Source organism: Sturnira hondurensis, unplaced genomic scaffold (assembly GCF_014824575.4).
Source record: "Sturnira hondurensis isolate 20B ecotype Veracruz unplaced genomic scaffold, ASM1482457v3 Scaffold0018728, whole genome shotgun sequence".
NCBI classification, from domain to species: domain Eukaryota; kingdom Metazoa; phylum Chordata; class Mammalia; order Chiroptera; family Phyllostomidae; genus Sturnira; species Sturnira hondurensis.
Window position 1 is genome coordinate 4,433,780 of NW_028091359.1, and position 19,686 is coordinate 4,453,465.

The 19,686-nt window shown below is 51.3% G+C and overlaps 1 protein-coding gene across 1 annotated transcript in view; it reads left to right on the top strand.

The window, feature by feature from the left end:
• The first annotated feature begins 12,429 nt into the window (after positions 1-12,429).
• CRHR1 (corticotropin releasing hormone receptor 1) overlaps positions 12,430-19,686 on the top strand; it is a 43,447-nt gene continuing 36,190 nt past the window's right edge. The window contains exon 1 of the mRNA XM_037070218.1: positions 12,430-12,704. Within this exon, the coding sequence (XP_036926113.1) occupies positions 12,672-12,704 (33 nt within the window). The 5' untranslated portion in view covers positions 12,430-12,671. The remainder of the gene's footprint in view (positions 12,705-19,686) is intronic.

Below are 19,686 nucleotides of genomic sequence, written 5' to 3' on the forward strand. Positions count from 1 at the left end.
GACCAGCCCATGTGCAGGATGTTGAAAAGGGAACCAGTATGGTGTCCTGGCAGGAGCTGGGATCTGGCCATTGGTTTATTCATTCATTTGACAAGTATCTACCGAGTTCCATCCAGGCCCAGGGCCAGGTATGCTGGGTTGTAGTTGAGAATAAGACATAGTTAGGGCTTAGTGTGTAGCAGAGAAAGCAGACTTCGGATGGTGTTTCACGTGGCATGGGGAAGCCCACAGAGCCACCTGGGGCACCGGTAAGGGCTTCCCAGAGGAAGTGAGACTTAAGGTAAAATTTCCAAAGACAAAGTTGAGGCATCTAGAGTCCAGGTGAGGAGCTGAAATGTGACAGGTGGTTTGGGGAGCCCCATGTGTTGCAGTTTGGTGGGGTCTCCTCAGCCCTGTGTCTTGGGCACTTTGTTATTCTGGCTACCACCAATGGCACGGGGCCCAGCATGCTGACCTACAATGAACAAACCTTCCGCAGACCGAGTCACATGTCAAAATGCCAGTTTGGTTTTCTCTAACGGGAGCATATTTGGCGAGCTAAACCTCACTGGCAGCCTGGTTTAGGATGAGAGGCCCTGGCTATGAACCTCGATGCCACATCACACCAACAAAGCGACTTTGAGCAAAACTTTAATCCTCTATGAGTCTTGGTTTCCTCATCTGAAAATAGGGATCACAATGGCCACTGAAGGTTGTGATGAGAATGAGCGATTGAATGCCAAAGTACCTCACTTCTCCCTAAGAATATCAGTGCCCAGGTTAGCGATTTCTCCAATTTGCATTTATTTTGTAATAGGAGATGAACGCACATGGTACAAAATTCCAAAGGCACCAAAGGATGCAAGTTGACAAGTGAGTCTCCTTTATGCTCCCTTTCTTGGAATAAATAAATACCATGACATTTTTTGAAAATTAAGTCCTAAGCCCTGGCTGCTGTAGCTCAGTGGATTGAGCTTGGGCCTGCAAACCAAACAACCATAGTTCGATTCCCGGTCAGGGCACATGCCTGGTTGCAGGCCAGTTCCCAGCAGGGGACGCACGAAAGGCAAACATACATTGATGTTTCTCTCCCTCTCTCCTTCCCCTCTAAAGATAAAGAAATAAAAATAAAATCTTTAAAAAAATTAAAAAATAATTTAAAAAAAGAGAAAATTAAGTCATAAGAGAATTAGGACTTTTTTCCAAGAAGACTTCTCTATCTTACAAAAGGACTCATGTTTTAACAAATCCAAAGACAACACAAGGAAATACAATGAACATGTTCTCTTTCTGCAGAGCCCCCAGGCTCACAGCCAGAGGAACTGTAGTCAGTAGTTTCTCGTGTTCCTTTAAAGGAGAACTGTCATTGCTGGCTCCCGGTGCACCTTCCAACGGGGTGTCTGCTTAGACTGGGTTACAAATAAGGACATGCAGGATTAGTTAGGAAGTGGGCAGAGACGCTGGAAAGTTCCTGAGGGGCCAGTTCTATCAACTTAGAACCATGGAATAAATTGTCTTTCTCCATTCCAGGGAGATTTATCATCCACCCACCCACCTACCCTGCCACATCCAGCCATCCAGCCCTTACAGGCTGGGCCCTCTGCCAAGTCCGTGGGAACTACAAGATGAATGAATGAAGCATGTTTTCTTCTCTTGAATCTTCTATCAGCAGGACAAAGGATACAGATCCATCAATTTATGCAAGCCTGAAAGGGACAGGAGAGTTCCCTAATATACCACCCACCAACACTACCACTTCACAGACAAGGAGACTGAGATGGAGAGAAGTCATAACTCGCCCAAGGCCAGGACTGAAAGGCAAGTGCTGGGATTCAGTCCTGATACAGGACGGGGACTGATAAGGGACAGAAGTGGGCCTGGAGAGCTGTGGCAGCCCAGAAGAGGGAGTCTAGCTGTGTTAGAGAAGGTCAGGGCACCCAGGCAGCTGGCAGAGCTGGGGGGAACTGCCAAGGAGAGGAGCTGGGTATCTCTAGGATCCTTTCTGGCTTGCACAGGATAACTGGGAGGACCCGGAGCAAGACAGGGAAGATATTTGGTAAGAGATGTTTGTCCAGCCAGTGGGGCCCATCCTTGGGAGTATAGCAGCCACAGATCCAGGCCCCCGGGGCACCCCTGGGGTGGTGCAGTGCACAGTTGAACAGGCGTGGGCAGAGCCTGGCTTGCTGCTTTTTCTTAGGGCCATCTGCCTCCTGCTCGCCCCTGCCCCATAACATTATCTTTCCAGTGAGCTTTGGGAAGACCCTCAGGTCTCCTCCTAAAACCTCCACCAACCAATTGTCTACCAGGCTGCCCTCCACAGGGGTCTCTGCTCATGTGTTTCAGGTTGCCTCATATGCTGCCCCCACCCCTAGTCCTGTCTGTCCAGCCAGGTTCCCCTGGGGAGGGGGGCCTCACAGTCTGTCCAGTTCACTGGGGTTATATGCAAGAAAAGATTCATTGTGTACTCACATTTGCAGACTCAGCTCTGAGCCGCCTGCATCAACCAAGGTCTTAACCGGAAACAAATGTCCCACTTGAATTCAATAATTTGAAAAGGGCTTACTAAAGGGACTGTTTATAAAGATCTGTACAGACTGAGGAAACCACAAGGTGTCATGTAGTACTCTGAGGCCCATGAGAACTAACTATTCTTAGATCCAAAGGGCTGAGGGGGAAGGAAGTTACCAGAACCCTGAAGAACAGTCATTGAGAGAGGCAGCCATGAGAGCATCAGGGACACAGCCAGCCCACGACCACCCCACAGGGAGAGAGCTGATGGGATAAATTTCCCTACTCACTCCCCTTCCTTCTGCTGGTCTACAGCTGAGGCTTCCTATTGGCTGAACCCATCAAGAAGTGGGAGGGTGAGGAAGTCCATTGGTGCAATTACACAGGTCAATCCTATAGTACCCAGTGTGGGTAGATGTGTAGGGCAAGTGGGAGGTCCCCTACACAACCAAAATGACCTCCTTCATTACTGGCATGCCCTCAGGAGCCTTACCAAGCTGTTTCCTGTGAATCGATCCCCCACCTGTCTCTTAGGTAGCTCCCCTCTCTGTCTTCCCTCCTCTGCCCCATGACTCACAAGCCCTCTATGTTTCTCTCCCACCAGCCCTGCAGGTGGGACCCAATATTTTCTGCCTTTGTCACCCCCGTGCCCTGATCACATGGGGATGGAACCACGTGGCCAGTCTCAGGCAGTCCCGTCATGTAGTTGGGACCTGGGAAGGCGCAAGCATGAGGCCTTCCCCCTCTGGGATGAGCTACTGCTGTGGCCAGTGGGCCAGGCCCTGGTCAGCACTTCCACGGCTCAGGCATGCCTGGAGATGCTGGCCCCCATCCAGCTGAGCCACTGGGGCCTGGCCAGATGGCAGCAGGCAAAGCCGAGGTTGGCTCCGAGCCACAGGCCTGGCTTAGCCGACTTGGAAATCAGGCAACGAGTGGCTCAAGGGAGGCAGCATGCCCACAGGTACCTCGGGGCCAGGATGGCACGGCCCAGCCTCAACCCAGATGTGGCTCATTAGACTTGGGTCTCAGGTCCACTGAGTCTGGAAGGGCCCCAGCCAGGCCTCGGGAAGGTGGTGTGGTGCACGCAGAGTCTGTCCAGCTCTGCCCCGAGCACAGCCACTCTTGGAAAAATTGCTTCCTCTGCTGGACAGAATCCCTTTCCCAAAATGAGATCTCCTTTAGAACTTCAATATATAAAACTGGTTCAGACAAAAGTACAGCCTCAGAGCTGCCTCCTCAGTCTCCTCACCACCACCTCCTCTCCACACTCCATCTCTGGCTTCAGTCCCTGAAGCGTGTCTTTTGAATCTTGGGGTTTACATAAAATGATCCCCATGTGATCAGTGCTCCCTAAGTGTGGTTAATATGCTGTGAATTTTTTAATGCATAAAAACATACAAAATGTTACCATAAACCCCGATGTACCCACCACCCAGATTCAATGAACAAGTGTTGGCCAATCTTTTCTTTTTTCTTTTTAAAGCATTTTAATTTTTAATTATAGTTGACATACATTTTTATATTAGTTTCAGGTATACACCAGTGATCAGACATTACATAATTTACTAAGTGATCATCCCCCAAAATCTCACACCCACCAGACACCACACAGTTATTACAATATTACTGACTCTATTCCCTACACTGTACTTTGCATCCCCATGACTGTTCTGTAACAACCAGTCTATACTTTCTAATCCCTTCACCTTTTTCACCCATGTCTCCACTCCCCTCCTTTCCAGCAACTGTCAACATATTCTCTGTATTTATGAGTCTGTTTCTATTCTTCTTGTTCATTTATTTTGTTTTTTAGATTTAATTGTCGATAAATGTGTATTTTTACCATTTTATCATTCATATTTTAATCTGTTTTTCTTATTATTCTTACAGAAGACCCTTTAACATTTCACTTTCTATAAAACTGATTTGGTAATGATGAACTTGGTAATCTAATGAACTTCTTTAGATTTTTCTTGTCTGGGAGGCTCTTTATGCACTCTATAATTCTAAATGATAACTTTGCTGGGTAGAGCAATCTTAGCTGTAGGTCCCTGCTTTCCATGACCTTGAATATTTCTTGCTAGTCCCTTCTGGCCTGCAAAGGGACCAGAAAGGGACCAGAAGGAATAATTTCTCTTTTGAGAAATCAGTTGACAAGCTTACGGGAGCTCCCTTGTAGGCAACTAACTGCTTTTATCTTGCTGCTTTAAGATTCTCTCTTTGTCTTTAACTTTTTACATTTTACTTATGATGTGTCTTGGTGTGGGCCTCTTGTGAACTCCTCTGTGTGGAGTTCATCTTGTTTGGGACTTTCAGTGGTTCTGGGACTTATATGTCTATTTCCCGCACCAGGTTAGGGAAGCTTTCTGTCATTATTTTTTCAAATAGGTTTCAATTTCTTGCTCTCTCTCTTTCCCCTTATGCATCCCCATAAGGAGAATGTTGGTACGTTTGAAGTTGTACCACAAGCTCCTTATACTATCTTCATTTTTTAATTCTTTTTTCTTTTTGCTGTTCTAATTGGGTGTTGTTTGCTTCCTTATATTCCAGATTTGATTCTCGGCTTCATTTACTCTACTATTGGTTCCCTGCAAATTATTCTTTAGTTCAGTTAGTGTATATATATTTAATTTCTGACTGGTCATTTTGCATGCTCTTGAGGTTCTCACTAAGTTCACTGAGGATCCTTATAGCCCGTGTTTTGAATTCTGCATCTAGTAGATTGCTTGTCTCCATTTTGTTTAGTATTTTTCCGGAGTTTTGTTTTGGCCTTTCGTTAGGGACATGTTTCTTTGTCTCCTCATTTTGGCAGCTTCCCTATGTTCATTTGTATTTATTAGGTGGAGCTGTTATATTGCCCAGGCTTGGTAGAGTGTTCTGTAGGGTCCAGTGGCACAGCCTCCTTATTCACCCAAGGTGGTCACTCAGGATGTGCTCCTGCCCTCTTCCATGTGGGCTGAGTACACCCTCCTCTTGTACTTGGGCCTTGATTGCTGTTGACCCATCAATGGGAGGGGTTTACCCCCAGGCTGATCAGCGGCAAGGACTGGCTGTGACCGCTGACCACCAACCCCCGCCCACCACGGAGGATGAGCTGTGTAGGGGCCCCCTCCACAAAGAAGGACTTACTTCCATGGCGTCTGGCACCTGCTGATTCCGCCTCTTCAGTGTGTGGAGGTGGTTGTGTGGTGGAGGTGACTGCGCGGTGATGCTTCACCGTTGATCTGAAGCGATACCCTGGGTGTGCTGGCTCTGAGGCCTCCTGGGAGGTAGGTGCGGGCCAAGGTCAGCCGCCACCTGCATTCTGCTCTGAGCCACCCAGCATGAGCTACAAAGTGATCTGCAGATGGCTGTGACTCGTGCTGCACTTGGAGGCGTCCAGACAAGGCCAAGCTGCAAACCAAGGCTGGCTACTGCTAGTGTCAGGCCTGGGGTGACCAAGCAAGAGATACGGGCACATTGAGGCCAGCTGGTGATTTTTTTTTTGAGAGAGAGATTTTAAGAAAATCTGAAGCATGAACCACTGGAAACAACTTGGGTGAACCTAAAAGTCGGGTGGGATGGGGCCTCAGGATATAACCAACAGGGTGAGCCAGGTTGATGGAGGCTCAGATATGGCGCCTGCCCGCCAGCTGTATGGGAGGAGGGCTCATCAGAGAAACAGTGGCCTCTGCCAGCACTTCTGTCCAGCTGAAAGCTGCCCCAGCAGCACTCCCCCTGATTCGGACAATTCAGTTCCTCCTGGAATGTCTCTGGTGCCTTTGGAACTGCTGCCCCAGCAAATCCCAAACATTACATGATTTCATCTGTAAATATTTCAGTTTATGTCTCTAAAAGGCAAAGATTCATTTTAAATATATAAACACAATGGCATTATCACACTTTAAAATATCTAATCACCATTCACATTTCCAATTGTTTATTTACAAGTTTGGGGGCAGGGGTTGGATTGTTTTTGAACAATCGGTTAGAGTCAGGGTCTGAATGAGGCCCACATATGGCCCCTCTCAGTCTCTCTTCGTCTTTGTCTGTGAAGTGCAAGTGGCCAGGGACGCTGAGGGCAGCCAGTAAGTATACAAGGGCCGTGAGGACTTCCCAGCAACCTGGAGGAAGAATCTATTTTGTCCTGAGCCTTTTTGAAGGCCAGAGGGAAGAGGAGGGAAAGAGTGAAAAGGCTGGCCTGGGGCTCGGCGCTGCGGTTTCCTACCAGGAAGCTGTATCTGTTTAGTTTGGGGACACCCACGCAGGGCTGGGTGAGGCCATACCTAAGAAGTAAGGGACACTTTACTGGTGGTGAGAAGAATTCAGGAGAGTATGGATACCTACAGAGGGCACTGTCCTGGAGGCAGGAGCCTGCGGTCTACTCCACTGGTAAAACTGACCACGACCTGCGAGCATTTCATTTGGCGTCTGCTGAGACACAGGACTTCGCCAGAGGCTGGGACAACTGAGATGAATGGGAAGCAGCCTCTGCCTCCAGAAGGAGCTCATGGCTCTTTTGAGACACAGACAAGCACTGTTGTATATTGAACCTCTACACTTCAGTGTACCGACCTAGACAATGGGAACAACGGCACCTTGCCTATTTAGACCAGCAGAAAAGGGACAAACTATACCTATAAACAAGGTGGAGGGGGTGGGCTGAGTGCTCGCCTGGGGAGTAAGGGGAAGAACATTCATAGAAGACCCCAGAGTCCTCAAGACCAGCAGGGTGACCTTAAGTAGGACACCCCTGCCATTGATGTTACCCCAGTGCCTTCCCAGGAACCTCCACGTTTTGAAAATGACGGAGTTCAGGACACATAGAGTGGAGAACACTTGCCTTTCTGTGATGTTCAGACAGAACAGAATGTCTAAGTTTTAATCACAGACCCATGGGAAGCCCGGGTTTCTGCTGTCCATGGGACCACTCAATAGTCTAGGTCACGGTGCCTCGACCTCAGCACTGTGGATATGTTGAACCAGCTAACTCTTTGCTGTGGAGGCTGACCTGTGCATTATAGGATGCTTAGTAGCGTCCCTAACCTCTATCTACTAAATGCCTCCCCTTCCCCATCGTTGCAACCAAGAATGCAGCTAGGCATTGCTGCAGGTTCCCTGGGGGACGGAAGCACCCCAGGTTAGAACCACTGGTCCAGGCTAGAGAGATGCTATTTCTCTGCAAGGACATATGAGTATGTCACTCTCTGCATTTCACTCCGCATTTCTGGCTGGCACCTCTGATCTGCTGTCACTTCCAGGATGTTCCCAGGGTGTCAACCTTCCTTACTTCAGTGCACCTTTCAAGTTTTCCAAGAAACAAACACCTTCAATGTCCCTCTCAGCCATGCTTAATAAATGCAAAAATATGGTAATTGCCCCCAGAGTGAGCACACTTGCCCTCTGTCGATGCAGACTCAGACTTGAGAGGAGAAGCCACCAGGTCCCCTGAGGAGCTGTCTTCGGCTGAGTGGCCCACTCCCGCCTGCTGTCACTACCAAACTCTGTTGTGTGGCTTGTCTCCGCTCCTCCCTTTGTCCATCCACTGGGAAAAGAAAAAGGCTGAGACTGGCCCTAGACCACCACTTCCCTGGAGTCAGGCCTCCTGGGTGGTACCCCAGTTCCCTGGGGGGTCTAGGTTCAGCTCACCTCTCCGTGGTACACTGCAAAATACCAGAGCAGGAGCTGGATGCCGTATTGGGATCCTCCCTGGGCCAAACCCCTCCGTGTAACCCTCCCTGAGCGAGGGGTCCACCTCAGAGCTTGCTTTCTCGTCTGTAAAGTGAGGTTATTAATACCCCCTTCACAGTCGTTAGAAGGATTCAATGAGAAAATGTTCATGAAAGAGCTTTGCAAGTTACCAACTGTCGTACAAATTCTAATTTGTATTGTTATTATCTGTTGTTCTAAATGAGGGAATGCAGATGTCAAGCCCCTTAATCCGAGGAGATCCTCAGCCCAGCGTTGTCTGCCCCAGCTCTGCCGAGCCCCGCCCAGTCACTGCACCCCCATCACGTGTCCCCTTCGGACCAGTCTCCTCCCCTGCCCCAGGCTTGTTCCCCTGGCTGTGTGTCTCTAAGAGACCCTCCTGCCTTGAAGGTCTCCCTCTTTTTGCGCCTGTTCACACCCACTTCCTTCAATGCCCAAAGGCCCACTCACCTCCCCTGGAAGGTCTTCCCTCTGACAAAGGGGGTAGATTAAGATCCATTTGCCTTCTTCCCCCAACTGAGCTACCTAGACCCCCAAACCCCAGGCTTAAGCACAGTGCTTGGCAGATCTAGATGGATGATGATAATGATAATGTATCATCATAATAAGGTTTGATAATAAAAACAGCTAACACTGTGGAAGGGCCAAGCACCGTGCTAAGCACTTTACACAAACTTTATGCTTATAGAGTGCCAGCTGGCCATATGGAGTGATGATCTGCCTCCAAACCGCAGCACAAAAGCTAGAATCTTTTCCACTGACCCTGGGCAGAATGAATATGCCCGCCTCTGTGCCTACAGTCTATTATTGATCTAGTCTTACTGGATTTTAATTATTCATCAGAGCGACTGTCTCCCCTTCCAGCCTGTGAACATCTTGAGGGCTAGAGTCCTGTTATATTTCTCTTTATTAACCTTAGCGTCCAACAGTGACTGACACATAGTTGCTGCTCATTAAATGTTTGTTGAATGAAGGCACCGATGAATGGAGTAATTAACACTACCTGCCCTGATGTTCGTGTGGTTTTAGAAGCCACTCCCTCAATGAGGCCATTTTCCTGACATCGTACTTCAGAAGCATTCTAGTCCAGTGTTGCTCCAAGCACAATCTGTCTGCAAACTACCTGCTGCAAGTTCAAGACAAGGTTAATGTAGACAATGAGAGTGAGCGTTTAGAAATTTTGAAGCAATTCAACAGTGTTTGATGTCCATTGGACCTAAAAGTTTTTTAAATTGAACTTCTACTTTGTACGTCTTTATTTTTATTTTTTTCTAATGATGCATTCCCACTGTATTTTTCAGTTGTATCATTCTGCAACCGATTGGAAATTTAAAAATCAAAAGCCAGTTCTTTGGCACAAGTAGCCTAAGAAGCATGGTTCCAGACCATGGACCTCACTGGGATGCTCAAGGTTAAAGCCAAGTATCCTGTGGACTCAGCCCTCCGTTGCTCTTGCTGGGTCCTACCCATCACCACTTCTTGTTACATCAGGAAGGACATATAGAACTGTCTTTTATTCCTTTTGGGATTCCTCATATTTTCCCTTTCTTCCACATGTGGCAGGTTAAATGAATGAAAGCCAACAGTGGTCTGGGCCTAGGCAAGAAGAGGTGAAGGTCAGAGAGGGGTTAGAGGAGCGTGTGGAAAGGGTCGGGCTGGGAAGAGGAGGCTGGAATGGAGGAGAAGGCTGTCCTGAGGAGGGTGTAGAGAATCTGCCTAAGGAGACCACCCTGAGCCATCAGTCCAGAGAGGCTGGGACTGGGGCGTAGGGAGGCTGAGGGGGCTGAGCATGGAAGGCTCCGCCAGTGGCATCTGAGCCTATGAGAGCCAGGATCTTAAGAGTGGGAGGAGGCAGTTTCAGGACAAATGAAAGTCGGTATGAAATCCTTTTACAGAAGGGGCATTAAACACGAGGTCCGCATAACCCCCCTGAGGCAGTCAAAGCCAAAACCATAAATAAGTGATGAAGTGATACAGTAACCTTCTTCCCCTTTGCTCAAGGCGAAGGGGGGGGGGGCAAAATGTGCCATCTGTAGCTGCCCCTATAGAAAGAGAAAGTCCAAATCCCAGACCTGAAAATCAGGAAAAGCAAGACTTGATTACAGCCTGATCGATGGCATTAGCATATTTAAAGATCAAGTCAAGGGGAGGATCAGGGGCTCAGGAAGGTGAAAATGTGATGGTGTTTATTAAGCAAGAGAAACAGGGAATCAGGAAATCTGGAGCTGTCTGATCCTGGGAGAGTCAGTCCCAAGGTCCTGGGGCAGGGCTGGAAAGCAATGCCACTGCAGGGTCCGGGCAACCTCCCTGAGGTCCCGCCAGCTCTCTCTCCTCTGATCCCACAATCTCTGGCTCTTGAGACCTTCTCACCAAGAATTCTGCTTTCCACCAAGAATTGCCTGGAGAGAGGCACCATGCTGCCCATCCCTTGGAGCAACTGCTCCCCTCAGTGATGATGAGAGTGATGGTGACTATAGCTAACCTTCTGTAAGCCCTTGTTATGGACCAGGCATTATTCTAAGCCATTTAAACATAATAATTCATTTAAGCCTACCTATGAGGCAGGTATTGCTACCCTCGTTTTATAGATGAGAACACTGAGGCATTGTTAAGTTATTTCCCAGTTTCATACAGCTTGTGAGGAGAAGAGCCAAGACTCAGACCGAAGCTCTGCACTGCACTAGAACACCCTGCCAATTTTCTTGAAAACAATAAAATGGCAATCTGGTTGGAGCGTGTCCCCCTCTTCTGGGATTGCTTGGGATGAGTCAGTGCCAAACTCAACAAGACCAGCTCTGGAGCACTTACCAAATGGGGGTTTTGCAAGGCTCCGGACTGAGTACTTCATCTAGAAGTGCCACCCTATGTGGCTAAGCCAGTGTGACCAGATGGCTTCCAGAGCAACATCCCTCTCCACTTCAGAGCCCCAAACGTCAGCCGGGCCCACCTGTACATGCACTTTGAGCTGGCATTCAGGGGACTGAGGACTAAGCCTACCAGCTCTGTGACTTTGGACAGGTCACCACCCGCCTCTGGGCCTCAGTTTCCTTGAGTAATTTGCATATTGGGTCAAAGGACCTCTACAACAATAACTCCCTTTCCACATGAAGAATCATTTAGATCCAAATGCGCTGGCTCCTGCGGGATGCACTGAAAAGTGGGCGAAAGGGAAGAGGGAGGTCGGCACTGGCATGGCGCAGAATCCAGGGCAGCTAGGTTCAGTGTGGTGCTGCGGTAAGAAGATGGACATAAGAGGTCAGAAGTTCTGCCCAACTGGAAGCATTGGAGGGGAAAGCTTAAGGCGCTGGAGGAGGCAGAGGCTATTCTCCAGAGTTGGGGTGCACTGGGGGTCTAGGGTGACCAGCGGAAGAAAAACCCCGAAGTCTGGAGGGGCGGCTGACCCCACCCTGAGGGCTTGGCCGAGAGGGGGCGCTGTGGCCTTCTCTGCACCCTGCCCGCTGGATTACTAGCCGCTTTCCCCAGGCTGTAAGGCAAGGGGCATCCGCTTTCCCCTCCGCTGCATTCGGATGCCAGCTAGTGTGCAGAGCACCGCCGCCTCCCCATCTCTTGTGGTTCCCAAGTTCAACCCCTGGGCAGGTGCTTAGTTTGTAGAATGAATGAGTGGGTAAACAAGCAATAACGAAATGAATTAAAAGGAATGAATAAATGAGAAAGGTTTACTCCACAGAGCTTTCACGTCTTTGCCTGCACCTGGCATGTTACAGCCCAAGGCACCGGGGGACGGCCCCTGCTCCTGGCCCTGCTAAAGTGCGGACTGGCGAGGACGTTGTCCGAGAAAGCTGCAGGGCGGGAACTGCCCAAACGCATTTCCCATTTCTTCACCCGGCTTTCCGCAGCGGCTCTGCTCAGTCGGGGCCTCCGATAGCCTCGCTCTCTTAGATTCGCCAGAGTCCCTCGAGTCTCCCTCAGACTCCGTGGACTCCCCAAGCCCCGACCGCAAGCTGGGCGGGAGGTGGAAGGCTGCCTCCTCCCCTGTCCCCCGCCCCCCATCCCTGGCTTCTCCCTGGACTGCGGCGGCCGCCAGCGCCGCCAGCGCGTCCCGCCGACTGCCGCAAACCCGGGCGCAGAGAAAGGGGGTTAGCGCGGCGAGGGCGCCCGGAGTGGGCCCTGGGAAGGGGAGGGGACGAGGAGGCGGGGTGGAGGAGGGACTGAAGTGGCGGGGAGGGAAGAGCTGGAGAGGGGAGGGGACGCCGCGGCGAGGGGGCGGGGAGCCCAGGCGAGCGCAGAGCGGACCGAGGGGTAGGCGGTGCAGGCAAGCCGGGCTCCCCGCGGGCAAGAGGTGGTTGCCTGCAGGCTGAGTCAGGGAACCGCGGTCGGGCTTCCCTAGGGAGGGGAAAGCGAGAGCCCGCCGGGCCAGGCAGCGACCGAGGAGCGCGGCCGCTCACCCCGCGTGCCGGAGCCCGCACCTGCCGCCCGCTCCTCTGGGATGTCCGAGGGACCCAGGCTTCCAGGACGGTGACCGAGCGAGCCGGAGGATGGGACAGCCACCGCAGCTCCGGCTAGTCAAGGTACGAGCGAGCCGGTCAGCCCTCGAGTGCTGCGGCCGCCGGCAGCCTCGGGCCCATGCGGGACGTGGGCGGACTGGCGGGGGTGGGGGTCCCTGGGTAGAGCTGAGCACAGGTTCGGGCGAGGCCGGGGTTGAGGGGCAGCCCAAACCCTCCTCGCTGACCTTTGGAGCTGGCACTGGGTGGGTGGGGGCGGAACGCAAGTGAAAAAGAAATCGTGGTGGCGAAGCTGCCGGGACGTGGTCGGAGGAGGGGTCCGCCCACCCGGGTTACCAGCTCCGTGCGGAGAATCGCTTCAGGCTTCGGGAGTCCGGGCTGGGTGCCACCCCCCGCCCGGCCCGCGCAGACCCCAGCGCTGGGACTGGAGGCTCTGGAGATGGGCCCCCCCAGCCGCCCCGGCGTCCTCTCACCTGCTCCCCCAGTCCGCACGCCCCCGCCCGGTTTCTGCGAGCGCCTTCCTGCCCCTTCGCCTCCGCGGAAAGCTGCAAGTCCGGGGCAGTAACTGTCCCCCGCGCCTCCGAGCCGTTGATCAATATCGCAGTCTCCGCGCGGAGACCGCGCATCCGGCTATGGGTGCCGCGCCGCCCGCCCGCCCGCGGGAGCGCCCCGCTCGCGCTCCGAGCCTTCTTACCCTCGGTCCGCGCGCTGCGCAGAGGCTCGCGCCGACTCGCTCCCACCTCGGGTCGGGCGACGCGATCGTGGCACTGGGAGTTCAGGGAAGTCGCCAGACCGCACGTCCAGCGTCTGCTGGCTGAAGTTCGGGGCGACCGGGCGCTGCTCGCCGGCGGTGTTCGCCGGGTTAGGGCTGGGGGTCAACGGTCGCGCCCTTGAGGGACAACCGCCTCTTCCCCCTGCCCGGCGCTGTCCCGAGTGGTCCGACTGCGGCGCGCGGGCGCGGAAGCGGCAGCCGGAGGGCGCGGCGGGTGGGCCTTGGCGCCGCTGCCGGGAACCTCCTCGCGGCTCTCGCCGAAGGATCCGGACTCTGCAGGGTCGACCGCCTGGGCCAGCTTGAGTGGGTTCAGTACGTTAAAAAGCGATGGCATTCACGGGAATGGAGGGGAGGGGAGAGATTGACTTAATGTCATTTTCCATTAGTCGTTAAAGCCAGTTGTACTTACACCACCAACTCACTAAGTGGTTCGCGTGAAAACACCAAGATTTTAAAATTCAGCTGCTGCCCGGTGCATCCGTTGGGAGGTTATGAGTTACCGGGGCTTCTCCATCTTCCGCCTCCTTCCCCCAGATATTTACAAGTTTTAAAAAATGTGTGCCATGGCACCCAAATCCCTCTCACCACCCGTTAACTGAGGTCAGGGGGTGAACTTAGATTGTTTCCTGGGTGATCAAGGAGACTGGAAGACGGAGGTAGGAAGGAAAACATCCAGAGAGGTGAAAGAGGTGGCATTGAATGGGAATATTTTCCAAAAGGCCGATCCTTGGTCTAAATTCACAAATCAGTTAGACCGAATTCAAATTCGACGTTTTAAATGGATTCAAAGGATTGAACTTTATGGGTTTTTGTTGCTGTTATTTTTATTCCTTTTTAAGTTTACTTGATAGCAGGCAAATGTTCTTTTTCTGGCCTTTCTTAGAATTGTGTGCAAGTCTCTACTTAGAATTAGCACATTTTCCTAAAAGAAAAAAAATACTTTTTTTCTGTTGTTGCCTGTGTGTTTACCCACTAGGTGATGGGGTGATGGTAAAGAATGCAGTAAGCGCCCAATAAGTTCCAAATGAGTGAAAGGCAGTGAGTGAATGGGCAGCTAATGCTGGTTTCAATTAAATAATCACTTTTTCCTTTTATTTATGTACCCTGTACACCTTGCTGGACATTGTTCTACATGCTCTGCAAAGATTAAGCCATTTAATCCTCAAGAGCCCTAGGAAGTAGGAATGATTACTGATGCACAGAAAGGCTAAGTAACTTGGTCAAGGTCACACAGCCAGTGGGTGATGGAGCCAGAATTCAAACCCAGGCAGTGTGGCTCTAAGTTTGTGTTTTGTTGGCTCTTATCAGAAAATATCATAAGCTACCGAAGGTCTGCCAGATGAGAGCTCAGGCAATTTCGTCAGTAGGAAAGTACGAACCTAGGGGAGTTAATCCAAAACCCACCTCTGTCTGAACCAAATCAACCAGTGTTGGGGGAAAAATCCACTCTGGGCCCCTTCTTGTGGGCCCAGCACTGCAATGGTCACAGAGAACTGGGGGAGAGTGTCAGGGCAAGAGCACCTGAGTGTCTGAGAAAAGTGGGTGTGTGTATGAGTATGCATGAGAGAAGAATGTGTGTGTGCCTGACAGGGCAGTTGTGTGTGTGACCGAGGGAGAGATGATGTATGCGTGTGTTTGTAGATGTGAAGGAGAAGACAGGTGAAATATTGTCTGCCCCCAGGAGCAGGGCTACAGAGCACCTCCGAGTCACCTACCCACCAGCCCCAGCTCTTGAAAGGGAGACCCCAGTGTAGCTCCAAAAAATGTGGTTTCTGGAGAGTAATTAAAGGGTGAAGGGTGAGTAATTAAAGGACAGTTGAAGAGGGAGCTGGTTTTATTGCTGTTGTTATTATTATAAAAGCAATCTCGCTGCATTATACAAAGTTTGAAAACCACAGGAGAATATTATTACAACCTCGCTCTCCTAACACAGCTATGTTACCATTTTAAGAATAACCCCTGTGGGCCCTTGTTCAGGTGCAGGTTTTTGCGCTGCTGCAGCCACTGGGCAGGCGCTCTCACTCACTGTGGTTGGTACAGCCCAAGTCAGTCCCATGTTATTCCTGAGCTTTCAGGGGGAGATTTTTAGCATCCATGTGTTCCCTGTGAGTGGATATTCTTTGCATTCCTGTATCGGTGCACACATGGGCCATTTCCAAATCATTTCTTTGACAAGCCGGGGTTTTGAGGGGAGCATTGGCAGGAGGGATACGGAGGACAAGTGAGCAAGCCCAGAGTGGGGCCGTGGGCTGCCAGGGAGTGTGGGGACAACCGGCCGAGCTGCCACCACCAAAGTAAAGTAGGAAAGGGTGCTGACAACCAGGCCAAGCTGTCCCATTTGATATGGCCAGCCCCCGGGGAAGGGTGTGTCGAGGGTCAGTCCAGTTCTCAAGAAAGCTATAGATTTGTGGAAAAGCAGGGCACTGGCCCAGGGCCAGTGAGGACAAGCTCAAGTGGAACATGCATTTCTCACTCTCTCTAACACTTGGATCCTTGCAGAGAGCATCAGCAGCCAGCAGGGTTCAGCTGCACAGAAGGAGGAGTTTGGAGGGTTCAAGGTGCCCCTTGGCAGCACCCCAAATGTCCATGGAGTTTGCCAAGTCGCTGGGCCGGAGCCCTGGCTATGGCGTGGCCTAGAAGGAAGGGGTTGGGCACAGGGCTGATCACTGCAGCAGCTATCGGGAGGGAGACCATCCGCCTGGGAGATGGCAAACCTGACTTTGGCTCCAGCCGTGCCTCTAAGGGGCTATGACTTCAGGTAGGTTGCCTTCCCTCTCCAAGGCACGGTTGGTACACAGGGATATTAGGCAGGATTCTCTATTACCTTTCCGTCTCTGTAAAAGGTCTGTTTCCAAACACACCTTAGGGCCGTGACCCCACATGGGAAGAGTAGGGTGCAGCAGATTCAATTCCCAGCTCTGCCCCTTCCCAGCTTCAGCACCTTGGCACTTGGCACTTGTATCCTCTCTGGGCTTCGGTGCCCCCAGCTGTGAAACGGGGACAGTACCTAACTCATAAGGCTGAGGCAGGAATGAAATGAGTTAGTACATGGAAAATGCTGGGAGCAGTGCCTGGCACAGAGTTTGCGCTCGGAAAAAGTCACGAGGCAGCTGCTCTTCAGAGAAAGTGCGATAATGCAGGAAAAGCAAACCACACTCATATGTAGCGTTTCCACCTCTTGCACCCTTCACAGCACCACGCCTAATAACCACCGCAGGTAGCAGGCATCTCACAAATGTTTGTTGACCGGATGCATGGCATTATTGTTGCTTCCTCCAGTTTAGTGTTTGTTAGACAATCGGAAAGGACTCACCGCTGTTCCCATGAGAAGGAGATGTCTTGCCGAATAGAGAAGGCTTAGGAAACCTCCAATGCAGGAAAGAGTAGAACTGCCCCTTAAGTGCGCTCTGGTTATTCTTTAGGGAGGAAGGAAGGAAAGGAAAGGAAACGAAGAAGGAAAGGAGGAAAATGAAAGGGAAAGAGAAGAGAAGAAAAGAAAATGCAGCCCTGGGTGACTGGAGAATCCCCTGAGGGTGGAGCCTTGGCTGGTGAAGTTCCAGCCCCTTTGTCTGGGGGAAAGCAAGTTGGTAGCAGGGCACCTGGGGCCTTTCCTGCTCCATAAGACTTGTGGGTGATCTCTCCTGTCTCTGACTCTGCCCTAACCCCTCGTGGTACCAACAAAAGGAAGAGTGAGACTGCTTTGGAGGTGAGGCCACGCTACAATTTTAACTACAGTGTTATAGGCAAAGAATGAATTTGGTAGTGACATATGACTCCTGTATACTTAAATTCTCAGGGGCTCCTATCAGCAGAGTTCCTTGGAGGTAACACCATCATGTCCTTTTATTTTTTTTAATATTATTTATTTATTTTTAGAGAGAGGGGAAGGGAAGGAGAAAGACAGGGAGAGAAACATCAATGTGTGGTTGCCTCTCAGAGGCCCCCTCCTGGGGACCAGGTATGTGCCCTAGACTGGGAATCAAACCAGCAACCCTTTGGTTTGCAGGCCCACACTCAAGCCACTGAGCTACACCAGCTAGGGCCCATCAAGTCCTTTTAAACTGTTCGTCCTTGAACTTGTCCTCTGGGCCAGCCAGCCCTCCCCGAACTCGAAGTGGCAGTCAGCATCTCCCTGTGTAGATGGGAACATCAGGTGGGGCAGATGTGGACTTAATCCTGACTCTGCTCTGAAGCTCTGGGAAAATTGGGTCATCACTCTGAACTTTGGTTTCTTCATCTGCAAAAAGGGGGGAAATAGAACCTACTTTAGGGAATAATCAGGATGACGTCCTGAGATGCCGGGTGTGAGACTAAGCACAAGGGCACGTGTCTGGCGCATAGTAACTGCTTAATAAATACTAGCTACAGCAGTCACCAAGTCTCAACAGATTTTATCACTCCAATGACACCATGAAAAGGAGGAGTGGGTGGGGGGAGATGGGAGAAGGAGTGCTCAGCGGTGTAGAATCTTCTGCCCCAGGTCCTTTGGACAGCCCCTGCGGAGAAAGGATAGGGCTACCTGCTGTCAGCTGAGCTCAAAAGTCAAAGGACTGACGTGCCTTCGAGGGGCCCTCTGAAATCTCTAGCACGTAAGCACACTTGACAGTAAAAACAGAGATGTGTAGGGAAGATAACGCAAGATGATTAACTCAGAGATGCAAACAATTATTTTGAAAACAACTAGCTGGATTCTGTTAAGCAACAGATTATTCACCATTTCGTTTCAGAGTAAGTGGAGTCTGCTTCAACAAAAGGGGAAGGCTGGAAAGCAGGAGGGGAGGAAGAGAGGGAAGAAGACTTGGACACCTAGACACGCACTGCCTGTTCTGTGAAGTGGGCATGTTGAGAGGCGGTTCTAGGAGACGGTTCTCTGCACACAGAACACGCAGCTCAAATGCTTTAGCCCAACACTTTCTTTGGTGACTGTGCCCTGGCAGCCATGGAAGCATTTCTGGGCTGTTTGTGGTTTCTCTTTCGACCCTATAAACTGGCAGTGTTACGATCCCACCCCTTGCCCTGCTGGGCCTCAGGGTGCAGTGCCAGTGAGGAGCTTAGAGGTGAAGGTTGTACACCCTCTACACCTGTCAATCATTCTCAACCTCCTGCCAATCTGGTCATGAGCCAGGGCACCTAGGTCAGAGCCTGGGACAGAAACTGGCCAGACTGGTCCATCTGCTTCCCAGGCTGCAGAATAAGAGGGTGGGATTGTTCTAGGCTGACTGACTGACTAACATTTGGAGCCCACCCGTGATGAGGCATAGTGGGACACAGTTGAACCTTTGGGAAGGTCGGGACAAGGTATTGCTCGGTACCCCTAGCAGGTACATGGAATTAAAGAGCTGGAAGGGAGCCTGCCTAGTGTGACAGACTACAGCACAGGTGGCGAACACAAGACCCAGGGGCCAAATCCATCCCTCCACTTTATTTTATCCGGCCCAGCACCTCGTTTCTACCCAGAGGCAGCACTGAGCTCCTTGCTCCTAGTTAAGGAGCAGTTATATTTATACAGTCCTAAAATTGCATTCAGCCCTTTGAAGGCAACCTTGAGGCTGATGCAGCCCCCCCCTCCCCAGTGAAAATGAGTTTGATACCCTTGGGCTACAGTGAGAGGTGGATACAGGGATTTTCCCCCCATTTACAGCAGGGATTCTCTCCCCACCCCCACCCCCACCCCATCTCTTGATTTGTGTTTCTCCAGCCTCCTTGGCAGGAGTGGTTTCCAGAGGTACCAGCTGTTCCTCAAGGAATAGCAAGCAGCCCTGCCACTGCTGGGGCAGAGCTACGTGGGGAGAAGCAAGGAGGCTTGGGGGTGAGGGCCTGGGCTGTGCAGGCTGGAGAGGAAGCCGGTTCGGGAGGGGTTTGACTACCCTGGAGAAGGGTGAAGGGAAAGCCCTGAGCTGTAGGAGGCACAGCCATCACAGGGCCAGGCCCCTGCACGGGGTGCCCCTGACCCTACGGTCAGAAGCAAAGCCCAGCTGAGTGCCCAAGGGCCTGCTGAGTGTGGACGATTATATCCTGTAAATGTGGGCATGCAGACAGACAGACAGTGAGAGAGAGAGAGAGGCAGACAGGCAGACTAAAGGTGACACAGAGAGGGAAACCACTGGCTAAAGTTGGCAGGGAGAGAGAGAGAGAGATCAGGACCAAGTTCTGAGTGGAAGAGGAGGGCAGGCGGGAGAGAGAGAGGTGGGGCATGGGCAGAGAAGTGGTAGTGAGAAAAAGACCTACGCATCCTTTTTGTTCATCCAGGCTTTACACTTTCTTCCTAGCACACAG